The 12,999-nt window shown below is 49.4% G+C and overlaps 5 protein-coding genes; 3 read left to right on the top strand and 2 right to left on the bottom strand.

The window, feature by feature from the left end:
• Window positions 1-444: 444 nt before the first annotated feature.
• FFUJ_00781 (related to E.histolytica surface lectin) lies at window positions 445-3,225 on the top strand (the record flags this gene model as incomplete). XM_023571241.1 has 4 exons in its annotated part: window positions 445-536; window positions 623-1,066; window positions 1,121-2,868; window positions 2,927-3,225. 4 exons carry the CDS (start codon window positions 445-447, stop codon window positions 3,223-3,225), a joined length of 2,583 nt encoding a protein of 860 aa, XP_023424730.1.
• Window positions 3,226-3,403: 178 nt separating this feature from the next.
• FFUJ_00780 (probable 35 kDa ribonuclease H) lies at window positions 3,404-4,423 on the bottom strand (the record flags this gene model as incomplete). Its single annotated transcript, XM_023571252.1, has 1 exon — window positions 3,404-4,423. The coding sequence occupies one exon, from the start codon at window positions 4,421-4,423 to the stop codon at window positions 3,404-3,406; it is 1,020 nt and encodes a 339-aa protein (XP_023424731.1).
• A 913-nt stretch (window positions 4,424-5,336) lies between these two features.
• Window positions 5,337-7,498, top strand: FFUJ_00779 (related to centromere associated protein; the record flags this gene model as incomplete). XM_023571263.1 has 4 exons in its annotated part: window positions 5,337-5,410; window positions 5,487-5,713; window positions 5,743-7,311; window positions 7,377-7,498. 4 exons carry the CDS (start codon window positions 5,337-5,339, stop codon window positions 7,496-7,498), a joined length of 1,992 nt encoding a protein of 663 aa, XP_023424732.1.
• A 478-nt stretch (window positions 7,499-7,976) lies between these two features.
• Window positions 7,977-10,703, bottom strand: FFUJ_00778 (related to mitochondrial rRNA processing protein PRP12; the record flags this gene model as incomplete). XM_023571274.1 has 3 exons in its annotated part: window positions 7,977-10,075; window positions 10,135-10,380; window positions 10,436-10,703. 3 exons carry the CDS (start codon window positions 10,701-10,703, stop codon window positions 7,977-7,979), a joined length of 2,613 nt encoding a protein of 870 aa, XP_023424733.1.
• A 1,075-nt stretch (window positions 10,704-11,778) lies between these two features.
• Window positions 11,779-12,435, top strand: FFUJ_00777 (uncharacterized protein; the record flags this gene model as incomplete). Its single annotated transcript, XM_023571285.1, has 1 exon — window positions 11,779-12,435. The coding sequence occupies one exon, from the start codon at window positions 11,779-11,781 to the stop codon at window positions 12,433-12,435; it is 657 nt and encodes a 218-aa protein (XP_023424734.1).
• Window positions 12,436-12,999: the final 564 nt, after the last annotated feature.

Here is a 12,999-nt window from a genome sequence, read left to right on the forward strand (position 1 = left end):
ACCTGCATATGAGGAGTGATAGGGAGGTGCTTCAGTGGGACCTCGACTGCTAATCCGCCTTCGGACCGTCGAATCCCAGGGTAGAAGAGGTTCGTTCCAGCAATTTAGTACGTACCTCACAACCCCATCATTCGTCGTCACAAGGATCTATCCTGTCCTTCCTTGTCTCTGTCCAGGTGGTCACAACTTTTTGGTCGTCCGACTGCTCTAGTTATTTGCCCCAACAACTCTCGATCCTGTTTCTGACCCTTTTCTCCCTCTACAAATTAAAACAAGGGAGACTTCCTTCAGCATATATTCTCACGATAACATAAGTTCATCATATCGAGGGTCGCCACCCGTACTTTATCCACGGATGCACGCCCTAGCTCTCGAATAAACCACCTCTACCTGCACCCACTCACGTCTACTACATTTCTCCTTGATATATACCAATCGCATACCATGAACGGCCATTTCTCTGCCGTCGGCGAGGCGCCGGGGGCTGGAAGCTATGAGCACGGCGTCCAGGTTATCGACGAGGACAAGGAGTTCAAGTATGTACTGTACAGCTGTCGAGTTGTTCCCCGCCACTTTGTCACTCATGATGTCTCCAGAACTAACTAACCCTACTACACTACAGCACCCACCTCAATGAGTATCTCAACGTTACCGATGTTGCTGCCTCTGGCTTCAATTACCATCTTATCTCCGTCTTCGGCTCCCAGTCGACCGGAAAGTCGACCCTCCTGAACAACCTCTTTGGCACCGACTTTTCCGTCATGTCAGAAACCGAGCGTCGACAGACCACCAAGGGTATTTGGATGTCCAAGAACAAGCGCGAGACGAGCGCAGGCACAAAGATGTCTGACAACATCCTTGTCATGGATGTTGAGGGTACCGATGGTCGAGAGCGCGGTGAGGACCAGGACTTTGAGCGCAAAAGTGCCCTCTTTGCGCTGGCCACCAGCGAGGTCTTGATCGTCAACATCTGGGAGCATCAGGTTGGTTTGTATCAGGGCGCGAATATGGGACTTCTCAAGACCGTTTTCGAGGTCAACCTGCAGCTGTTCCTCAAGGACAAGCAGTAAGCCAAGCTCTACGGTAACCCATTGCTTGCGCTGTTACTAACTCTAGCTAGGTCGACCCCCAGATCTCTACTCTTCTTCGTCATTCGCGATCATCTTGGCACTACACCCCTGGGCAACCTCCGAACCACCCTAATTCAGGACCTGACTAAGATTTGGTCGTCCATCTCTAAGCCTCAGGGGCTCGAGGGTTCGCGTATCGAGGACTACTTCGACTTTGGCTTTGCTGCCCTGCCTCACAAGATCCTTCAGGCTGATAAGTTCACCGGGGAGGTCCAGAAGCTTGGGTCGCGGTTTACCGCTGGACATCGACACGGCAAACCTGGTCTGCACGGTGACCAAGAGCTCGAGGGTGGTCTCTTCCTTCCCGAGTATCACCGACGAATTCCTGCCGATGGTTTCTCCGTTTACGCTGAGGGCATTTGGGACCAGATTGTGAACAACAAGGACCTGGACCTGCCTACCCAACAGGAGCTTCTGGCTCAGTTCCGTTGCGACGAGATTTCTCGAGAAGTTCTGATTGACTTTGACGTCGTAGTCACGCCCCTTGAAGAGAAGCAGAGCGAAGCTTCCAAGCTCGGTGTCCCAACCGTTCTGCCCGACCTTGGCCTGGCTGGTAACGATGCTCGCCAGAAGTGCATCAAGGCCTTCGAGGTGCAGGCAAGCCGATACCATAAGGGGGTCTACGCCCGCAAGCGACACGAGCTCGAGGGCAAGATTGATACTCGCCTGAAGGCACTCTACCAGGGCCAACTGGCCGCCGCCCACAAAGCCGGTGTCACTGCTTTCGGCGAGGCTGTTGCCAACAAGGTGAAGGCTGGGCAGAAGGCTGGTGGTAGCTACGAATTTGCCGAAATTGTTGCCAACGAAAAGCGAAAGACACTGGATATCTTTGGTGTTGAGGCTCAGAGCTTACTCATTGAAGGGGTCCCATGGACTAACTTCGAATCGCAGCTCAAGCTCTTTGAGAAGGAGCTTGACGAAGAGAGCGCTAAACTACGAAAAGAAGAAATGCGACGACTTGCGACCCGTGTCGAGCGCTGGGTCAGATCTCGGCTTGGCGATGCTGTTGGTCTCGAGTTCAACAAGTTGGGCAGCGGCCGAGCCGGCGGTGGCGCCCCCGAAACCGGCGAGAAGCCTGACTCCGAGAAGGATCTCTGGGACAGAGTATGGAAAGTTTTCACGGGCATTGTCAAGGAAGCCGAGGTTCGATTTGCCGAGCGAGCTAAGAGCTTCGACGCTACTCAGGAAGAGGTTGAGATCGGCACATGGCGATTGCGCCGAAAGAGCTGGAACGCCCTTCGAGAAAAGATCGAGGAAGAGGTTATGGAGGGCAATATTCTGCTGAAGCTTCGAGAGAACTTTGAAGATAAGTTCAGATACGACGAGGCTGGTGTACCCAGGATATGGCGTCCTAGTGACGATATTGAGGGTATTTACACCAAGGCGCGAGAGTCTACTCTCACCCTTGTTCCTCTTCTCTCGAGATTCCGACTGTCGGAAACATATGGCCCCCCTGACTTACCAGGCTTCGTTGGACCTCAGCCCAACGGTGTCCAGGCTAGTGATGAGGAGGACCTCACACCGATTGGAGGTATCGACGAAGAGGATGGCAAGAGCCTCGAGGAGGAGATGACGGTGCTCAGCGAGGGCAAGCGCCAGGACCTTGTTGTACGATTCAAGAAGACTGCCGATGGAGTTTATGTCGAAGCTAAGCGAGGTGCTATTGGTGGTGTTGCTCAGGTTCCTTGGTACTTTTATGGTTTACTCCTTGCTCTTGGCTGGAACGAGATATTGACTGGTAAGTTTAATCCGCCTATGATTGGCCTTTGTGCTTTTACTAACAAACGGCGTTTCAGTTCTGCGAAACCCCTTCCTTTGCCTCCTTATCCTGGTCATCGCCGGAGGTACATATGTTGCGTACACGCTTAACCTCCTCGGTCCTATGCTCTCAATGGGCAATGCTGCTATGACACAGGGTGTCGAAATTGCGAAGCAGCAGCTCCGCGACTTTATTGCCAACTCCGATACAGCGCGTCAGGCTGTTGGCATGCCTGCGCGTGAGGACAGCGATAACATTAGCATGGATACTTTGGATAGCCGGGGCAAGAAGGCCAACACGACTTCCACGGAGAAGGATGACATTGACGAAATTTAATGCATAGGGGTTGTGTATGAGTCTGAGCAGTGGCGCTGGGCCTTGTCGAGTATGATTAGCGAACAGGATATAATGTCTACTGTAAAAATAAAAGGAGAATATGTTCGATTCACGCCCAGGTGATATCCAAAATTTGACTGTTTCAATAAATTCGTTCCCAAGTAGGTTATAGGGGTATCTAGAATGCTTCCAAGCCAGCCGGTGTACCAAACCAATTACCCAACTCCGATGACTCCTTATCCTTGTCCCCTGAGGTGAAGTAATCAGTGAGCCTACTCGTCTCACCGTCATCCTCAAGTGGCCACTCAACCTTGACACCATTTCCCTTGGCCTCAAGCATGTCTTTTGCTGTCCCCCAGCTGAATCGACACTCGGGCCCCCATCCGAACACAGGATGCATGTTGCCCTTCATCCAACCAACGCAGCGTCCGTCAGATGGATAACCTGAGCCCCATGCCATGCCCTCACCGTCTTTCTCGTCTTCGTCTGCCCTCGCTTCAAAAAGAACTTCGAGCGCGGCATCACGAGTGACCTTTGCGCATACCGATGCAGCACTGACGCAGGCGTACAAACTATCGGCCTTCTTGGCAACCGTAATTTTGGCCGTGGGAAACACGCGCTGCAGCTTTGCTTGATATGCCGCTGGTTGGCCAATTGTATCGACGTAAATCTCCTGGATGTTTACGCCAAGCGCATACACAGCCTTTATAAGATCGACCGTGGCGTCCATAGCTTGTGCATTGAGGTTGTAGGCATTTGTAGGTCGGTACATGTTCGCGCCGATGTCTCTAGCCGATAGTGAAGCTGTTGCCCAGCCACAAGAGTCGTGAAGATCCGAGCCAGGTGTGCAAAGTGTGCGCATAAGATCTGAACGAACAGCGGGTGTGAGGACCTTTGAATCGTCAAAGTGATGCTTCTCGCGAAGTAGAGAATCAGAGAGATCTATAGGGAGGAAGAAGACGCCGTAAACCATGGGGCCGAGAACAGGGCCACGTCCGGCTTCGTCGACACCGAGGCAACATGGAGTTGCTGAGGAGGGGTCGGAAGGGTCGCTGGGGAGTAGAGAGGAGGGAACGGCGGAGAAGTGGTTGAATGATGAGCCTGAGAGAAGGGCTTCGCCATGGACTGAGGGTGGGATATAAGTTGTTGAGGAGCGGGTGACTGTCTCGGGGACTTCTTCAGCTGGTGAATCCGTCATTATGAGATGAAATGTATAGCTTATTATGTTGTAAGTTGAGTTTTGGGAACAGATTTGTCAATTGATCGTTTTGATGCCTCTGGTTGTCATGGAAGTTGAAGTAAAGAGAAAGTTGGTGGTAAGAGTTCCAGGAGACGCGTCTAGACGCGTTAAGCACCCAGGCCCCATATTTTATATAGTGCCGTTGACCTATGCCTAGGTACAGGCACTTGACTACCACAACCAGCCTAAAGGCAGGCATAGCAAGCTCCATGTTGTAAGTCATGGGAGATATACGATTGGCTTAGCCTAATTCTAGTAATCTATAATTGTATTTGATTTTCTTGGAGTCATGTCATCTGATGTTGTCGTTGATCCATTGAGAACAAGTAAACAAGCCATTGCATGCACTAAGGTACCTATCCATTACAGCGCCACTATAAGTCAAGCCACATGCAGCGTCGGCAAACTGAAAGTAATACTAGTAAGTTATCAAGTCAGTCACTTATTATGAACATAACAGATTGGCTGAGCTTCCGATTGAGTATAGATAAATGAAAATTGAATAATTTATCCACAGCACAGCTCTTTCCTCATTACGAACTTCGCATACAGTTAAAGGACCGAGCAAGTTAGGGCCTAGGTATCATGCAAAAGCATACTCGAGCCCACTGTGCTCATGTCAGATTTCACTGGTCAAATCAACTGTGACCCTCTAACACCCCCCCAGCTCCAGGCGAGGACCACTCGATTCCAATTACTTGGGCGCGCCGCTTAAAAGCCACCACCAAACAACATTCACAACCGCGTCACCCGTCGCGTCTTTGTTTCCAATTCTCGCCGTATCGCACCCATACGTTTTGACGCCGCTATAAGAGATTTCTTTTCACAAGAAGAACTAGAAGACGCAGCATAAATTTAGGAGAAAAAAAAAATGGCACCTCGAGGCGCAAGGCGCAGCGAAGTTGCTGAACCGCAAGCCATTTACAAGCTTGGCGAGCGTGGTCGGTAGGTCCATATTGCGCGTTTGAAGCGCAAAATTCTATCGTTCCCTGTATTGTGTAGGGTCTAATTGTCCTTGTAGCAAAACTGGTGTCGAGTTAATAGACACGGGTAATCGCGACGAATATGGCATGCAACCTTTGGACGACCTTCTTTCTTCTCCAGAAAAAGAAACCGGATCCGACCAAAGATATGATGACGAGGATGAAGCGCCAAATAACGACCAATATGAGAGCGGAGACGATGAGGACGAAGCCGGCAGTGAAGATATGGATATAGAAACAAGTGCGATCGCAAAGGCCTACAACCGTAAGATGCATTGACTGACACCATTCTAGTTCCTGGGCCGGGACCTCAGACTGTACTTAGGGAAAATAGGCAGTATCCCATCCCTCGAAGTCGGTCGCCCGTCAAGACTACATTGATGTCTTCCCCTCGACGAAATCCGAACCTCGAACATCTCTCCTCGCCTACCCGCCCAGCCTTTTCCGACGATCGCGACGCTACTGTGACCCGGAAAATCGATTTTGGGGCAAAGCCCTCTTTGCGCGGGAAAGCTACGGCGAATGGAGTCAACGGCGGCACTCATGAGGAGGAGGAGGACGCTGATGAAACGGAAGATGCACCTGAAGCCAGTGAAGCCGGCGACGTTGGGGACGACATGGACCTTCTCGATAAGTCTCTCGAATTGGTTGACGACCTAACTAGACACTCTTCAGAGCACGATTCAGAACAGGAGTCGGAGCCAGAGCCAGAGCCGGAGCCTGTTAAGACCAAAGCATCAGCCAAAGACAAGTCACAACGTGCAGAACCAGAACCCAAGAAGCCAGGGAAGCGAGGAAGGCCAGCGAAGGTCAAACCAGTCGAAGAGGAGCCCGCGGAGGAGGAGCCAGTCGAAGAAGAGCCTCAAGAGATCCAAGAGCTAGGGAAGGGCCGAAGGGGACGGAAACCGAAGACCGCTGTTCAACCTAAGAAGTCAGCCGCTCCCGAATCACGGAAACGACCAGCGCCAGAGGAACCAGAAGAGGCCGAGGAGCATGAAGAGCCTGATAACGAAGCCTCAGATCCCGAACCTGAACCTGATGAATCCCCCAGACAAGTCAAGAAACCGCGAACCGAAGCCTCGAAACCCTCAAAACCAGCCAAGTCAGCGCCAGCAGTCGAGCCAAAACCCAGGGGGAGACCTGGACGGAAACCTAAAGCACAGACCGCAGGTGATGTTGGGGACACATCAATTGCAGCAATTCAACATAGACCTCCGATGCCCAAGAAGCGAGGCCTGGTATCTGTTCGTCATAACCCCGACGAAGTTAAGACGACAAGATCTGGGAGACACTCATTCAAACCACTAAATTGGTGGGCAGGCGACAGGGTGGTTCAAGAGGAGGAGGAATTTAAGGATGTCTCCGGCCGTGATCGCTTCGTGTTGTCAACTATCAAAGAAATCATCCGCGCGCCTCAAGAAGAACCGCCTGCAAAGCCTAGGACAAAAGCTCGTGGAAGGCCGAAATCCAAGCCTGTGCGAGAAGTTGAAGTGGTCGAGCCTGAAGAGTGGGAGCTGAATCCTGGTGTTGTCAACGCTGAGGTCATCTTGTGGGAGCCTGAGCACGAGACGAATCCTCCTGGAGACGAAGAACCAGTTGAGGTTATGGAGGATCGGGTCGCTATATCAGGTGAAGCTATTCAGACCCGTGTTGTGCAAAATGTATCTTTCCGCATGGCCAAGACACTCACCACCCCTTTCATGGGTGCGGGTGTTGTTGATCTACCTGCTGGCTCTGAAAAGAGGCCAAAGAATTCGCGAAAGATGCACATGGTCTTCTTTGTGCATACTGGAAAGGTGCTTGTCACTGTGAACGAGGCTTCATTCCGACTCAGCGCTGGAGGCATGTGGTTTGTTCCAAGAGGTATGTCAGCTTGGCCCCCCTCCCCCCCCTTTCCCCCAAAGGCCGAGTGACTAACTGTCAATTAGGAAACTACTACAGCATAACAAACGACTACGATACAGATTCTCGCATATTCTTCACTCAAGGTTGTGAAATATCAGCTCAGCCAACAGAGCCCGATCAATCACAAATGTCCATGATGGCTTAGGACTAATTAATATAGTGAAGGCTGTGGGACGTCAATGGCGAACTATTGTCACTTTGTTTGATCATGATAAGGCGACGAGTGTACTTTTTTTTTAAGCAAATGTTTAGTTGGGAGCATCCTTGGAAGAAAAAGCATGAATATGGGGATTCATTATGTCGGATTTACCTTGGAGGAGACGCCCGTTCGTTGACTGGCTTCATGATTTATGTTCGATTAGGGGCTTTTCCAGTTGTATACCATTCATGACAGATGAAATTTCAATTTTACTGCAAGATTCTTGCGACCATATCTGAACCATGACACCACTGCTGATCTACTATGGGATGATAAGTATTGTTCATAACACCTTTCTGGGTCTTGGAAAATTCTTCTAGACTTCAATAAATCTCAGATATCCCTATTCTGATATAGTATGACAATAATCAGAGAGGAGACATTATAGATCAAAGCAATCCTTTCCAGAGTATGCAACCCGTGATTAAAACTCCTCGCTAAGAAGCTTCTTCAAAGTGGTCATTTCCTTATCCCATTTAGTGATCTTGGCTTGGCTGTCCTCCAACTTGTGGAGCAAGAAGTTAATACGCCCTGCTGTCTCTGCTGTCTGACGAGGCAAGCTGCCCAGAAGAGCCAATTCGTTTTCAACCTTCTCGATTGAGCGAGCTTCGGCCTTGGACGAATCGTTGATAACATCATAGTCCATCCTGGCTCTGAGGACACGGTCCTGTAGAAGGACCGAAAAGGCAGCTTGGTGCAGAGGCTTGCTAGCCGTGATTGTCATGGGTCGGCCCTGGTGCGTCTTAACCGCGATTAGCTCGGCGCTGACGAGGCTATCAATGGCGGCATCGGCATTTGACGCAGCCACAGGTGCTGCAGACGAGAATGGCGCAGAGAGTGTGACTTCGTTATAACGTAGGTTGGGGGTTTGAGCAAGCGACTTGATAAGATGCCAAGCTTGTTGAGAAGAGAATTTCTTGTCTTCAATCTCTGAAGACTTACCAAGAAGGTAGATACGAACAATGTCAGTAGCTGTCTCAGAAACGATCTCTTCCATAGCTTGTTTGGGAGACTGCCCGGTTCGTAGGCGCCGGGCGAGGAACTCCAGATCTGTGAGACGGCCACCAAGAGTGTCGATACACTGATCAAGCTCAAATATGTTTGGGTGTGGGATAGGTGACTTTTCAGTTTCTTCATCTCCTTGCTCCTTTCGTGCTTTCTCATCAGCGGCGAGTTGATCCTTGAGCCGGCTAAGAACAAAGTTCTTTGCAACTTCGGGGGCTAAATCACCAAGGGAAACAGTACGGAAGAGTCGGTCGGGCAGTGCTTTATCCAGGGGTTTCGAGTAGGCCGAGTCAGTAGTAAGGAAAATAACATGGGCGACGTTGTTTTGCACGACAGTCGCTGCCCACTCAGCTATCTTGTCGTAGATGATGCTGTTTTCCTCGCCCTTGTGGAGGAAATTATCAATGACGACAACAGGTCTACGCTCAGGATGAGCTTCCAGCCAAGCATCCTCAGACAGCTTGTAGTCGGTATCTTTCTTGTTACGCGAGCCAACAGCGACATCTTTGAGGGCGCCGGTAGTGGTCTGCATGATCTTAGTCAACTGAGACTCGAGAGTTTCCGAGAAGCCAGCCTTGACTCCCGTTGTGCTCTGAACAGCAAGATCGATCATACTGCTCATGCTGTTGGCCCACGAGAATACGGGACGATAGCCAACGGCTGTAGCAAGACGTTTGATAGTGCCCGCCTCGCCCCTGGCCTCGACAATGCGTCTGCAGTCGATCTTGAGCACGTTCTTTCGACCTTCCAAAGCTTGATCCATGACCATCTCAACCTTTCCCGAGCCCTTTGGTCCAGTAACAACGATGAATGTGTCAGATGTTTCATCAAGCCAGCCTTGCACTTTGTCGATCGCGTCTCGTCGGTGATTCCAGACTTCCTCGAGACCATCTCCCTTGGGTTTGGTTGATAAGCCAAAGTTGCCAGACTGTTTCTTGAACCATTTGTAGATTCGAGAGTCCTTGAACTCTAGAGAGTGCTGAATGTGGAGCTTGATGAAGAATTCCCGGATAGGGTCGAAAATCAGAACCGAAAGACCAGCTACCAGAGCAGCAAAAACGGGTATCACAATACGCGGATGGTTTGTCAACCAATTCCAAATACTATGAGCCTTGACGCGTTTCTCGAAGGACAGGCGGAGCTTAGTTCCATTCTTGCCACCTCCCAAGACCTCGTTGACAATGAACCCATGCATACAGTTGCGAGCCATAATTGCGTCTCTTGTTACGGGAAACATGACATGGGCATACCGTGGCATGACCTTTGAGTCGGTTGGCTGTGGTATAATATCTGCGATTTTTCCATATTTGCGGAACAAAGAGTACAACGTCTCTTCGGGGAGCTCTTCAGGGGTGATGCCGGGAGTTGGGGGAACAAATTCGATTTTGATGAAGCTGGTTGGGTATCTATACAGGTCTTCTAGCCATGGCGTGCCCTGTACGAGACGAGCGTTGACAGGGCGGAAGATGGAGAACCAAGGTTTTGTGGGCTTTTCTTTCAGTCGACTTGCTAATTGAGCTGATAGATGAAGTGGGTTAGTAAAGGCGTAAGGTGAGTTCCAACAGGGCAAACTGTACCTTCAATTTCGGCAGGGTCTATGTTGGAGTCATGCATGAATTTGACATATGCACCTCCATCCTTGAGCCGTGGTAAGATCTCGGTCACTTTTATTGGTAAGTCTTCTGGAATGGCTGTCTTCACAAGGCGAATTGGGTCTAGAATCCCTAAAGAGGATGATTCGAAGCGCCTGAGTAGATCCGATACGTCGTTGTCCGACTTCCAAGGACGCATGAGAACGCTGCTGAGTTTGAGAGGAAAGATATCTGGTCTCCATGTTAGCTGACAAGCAGGCGATGGTTCGTCTATAAGGAGACTCACTATCGAAAAAGAGAATGGCTTCATTGGATTGTGTAGTGATATGGCCGCTTTTGTCAGCACCTTCTTCAGGTGCAATTGAGGGAACCGCACCCTCGGGGTTGACGACTGTGCTCTCCCACACACGACTAACAGATCGGTTTATCGCATTTTGGCCGAGCCGTTGTCGAAGAGAAGCTGCTGCGAAGCCACATCCGAGGGATCTCGATGATATGATGGGCCGGCGGGCTGCGAAAAGTGCCGCCGTCGCAAGACCTCGGCTTGGAATCATGATGCTTCGATCCCAACAGCGCGCATACTGCAACAAGTCAGGTTGGGAGAGTGAGAGAAATCTCAAGTTCGTGAAGAGACCAAGTTTGTTAATTAGGGTAGAGAATTGTTGGCAGGAAGGGCTAGCTTGGAGCTGTCGCATTGCAGCTAGCTTCCTCCAATGAGGTCATAAGCTGAGAATGGCAGTTGAGTCTCAGCCTGGACTGCCTTGAGATGAGGAGCTGCTATGAAACACGTTGTATGGCTAACAATGCATTATTCTTCTTATCGGAGATTTAATCTAAGATTTGGGTACCTAGTAGTCATACTATGGTGATAGAAATATATACATATACCTCAAAAAAAGTATCTGTTTCCTTTTTGACCAATGGCTGAAATGCCTACCCATGTGAAGATCAACCCCACCAAGCAATTAATTTATGATCCGATCCATGATATAGAGAGATCACGATGATGCTTCAATTACCTCACGAAACTTGCTCACGAATACTTTTATTTAATTCTGAATATGTCAGGAAGGTTAGGGAATTACTGTTTAGAGCTTCCCGTTCGTAGTAGTCTTTGTTAACCTCCCATCAGAAAACAGTAGAGTGCAAGGTAGAGAAACACATAATGCCCGGTTATCACGGCAGACATCAAGCCCTTCACGTACATATGTTAGATCGCAGCATAATAGCTAGGCTCATGAAAGTGTATACGAAAGCTTAGAGTATCATACCGATTATCATTCTAGAAGAATTATGACATGATAACTCTGAAGTCCCGTGTTGAGCAGATCTCGTCGGGAATACGGCAGATCTATTTTTCCTCGGCATCCCTCTAAGCGTCGCATTTCATGACCCGAATCTCCAATATCCAGAACAATCTGCGCTCCACCAACAAGACTCAAGTAAGATTATATCGCTCCTATTCAGTTGGAAAGTCGGTTCTCTATCAATCAAGATCCAGGCTTCAGCCGCGCCAATTTCTTCGATACTTTCCCTTCTATCTCCACCAAATTCCGAGCTTTTTCGCATCAACCATCACGAGACTCAAACGAGATATTCAGCTGAATCGACGACTTATAAAACGTCGCAATGGGTTGGCTATGGTCTTCAACACCTCCCAGCGAGGGCAAGTCAGCTGCGCCTGTCAAAGAGGCTCCTTCTGTCACATCAATATCAACGACCGCAACCACAACTTCAGACCCTTCAACATCAGCCCCATCCAATTCCAATACCGATCCCGAAATCCAAAAGTTCATCGACCTATTTGAAGCTGAGAAGAACGCAAAGCCCTCCGCAACAGAAGACCAACAACAACAAAATTCCTCCTCTTCCAAATTGCCATCGTGGCTCTCTCTCAAGAAATCCACACGCTCATCCACCCCTACACCCGCCGATATTCCTCCCCGCGACGCCCTCTCCGAAGCCCTGCTCCCTACGGACATGTCTTGTCGTCAGGCTTTCGACCAAGCATGGGCATGCAACTCTATGGGTGGACAATTCAATGCTGTGTATCGCTACGGTGAGATGAGGTCATGCAGTGAGCATTGGGATGACTTCTGGTTCTGCATGCGTACCAAGAGTTACTCTCCTGAGATGCGGGAGAAGGCTATCAGGGACTATTATCGTGCGAAAGAGTTTACAAAGTATGGCCCTGGGAAACCGAGTAGTGAAGATGTTTGGGAGAGTAGAGAGGGGAAGGTACCAGAAGGGACAGTATTTAATGAACCTGTTGAGCCACGAAATTGATCAACGTGCTCCTGTATTAATAGAAAACTCCCAATTTCGTAACCAAGATCTGTAATCGTCCTCGAGCGGCTGCTAAAGGTTGTTACCCTTTCCTGAGAGTAGGTGGTCCGGATCTTACAGGCCATTTAAAGACGTCTTGGCAGCGTGCTGTCAACACACCAATAATGATTCTCAGGTGCCTGAAACACGACAATACCTCTACATATCTCGAAATATGTTTTCCGAGTCCTTGGGACATATGTATATACATCATCATCATCCGTGACGTTGAACAGTTATGAAGATATGAAGGGTTTGAATGGCGATACCAAGGTTCTAAGAGCCAGAGATGTAGTCGGTTAAGTTCTGTATCAACAACAATGACAAACATGTCACAAAGCAAGAAGCGAAGTGGTTATTGTGAATATCTTTGATTCATCGATTCATTAAAATACATTGGGTAAAAACCACCGAGCTTTTTCATAACCGTGAAAGTCGCAAAAACAAAACAGAAAAATCTAATCTCATCATATCATCCCATGAGACCCCTAGCCTCCGCATTGTACTATTGGACACAAGACAACT

The sequence above is a fragment of the Fusarium fujikuroi genome, chromosome FFUJ_chr01, assembly GCF_900079805.1.
Source record: "Fusarium fujikuroi IMI 58289 draft genome, chromosome FFUJ_chr01".
Classification (NCBI taxonomy): Eukaryota; Fungi; Ascomycota; class Sordariomycetes; order Hypocreales; family Nectriaceae; genus Fusarium; species Fusarium fujikuroi.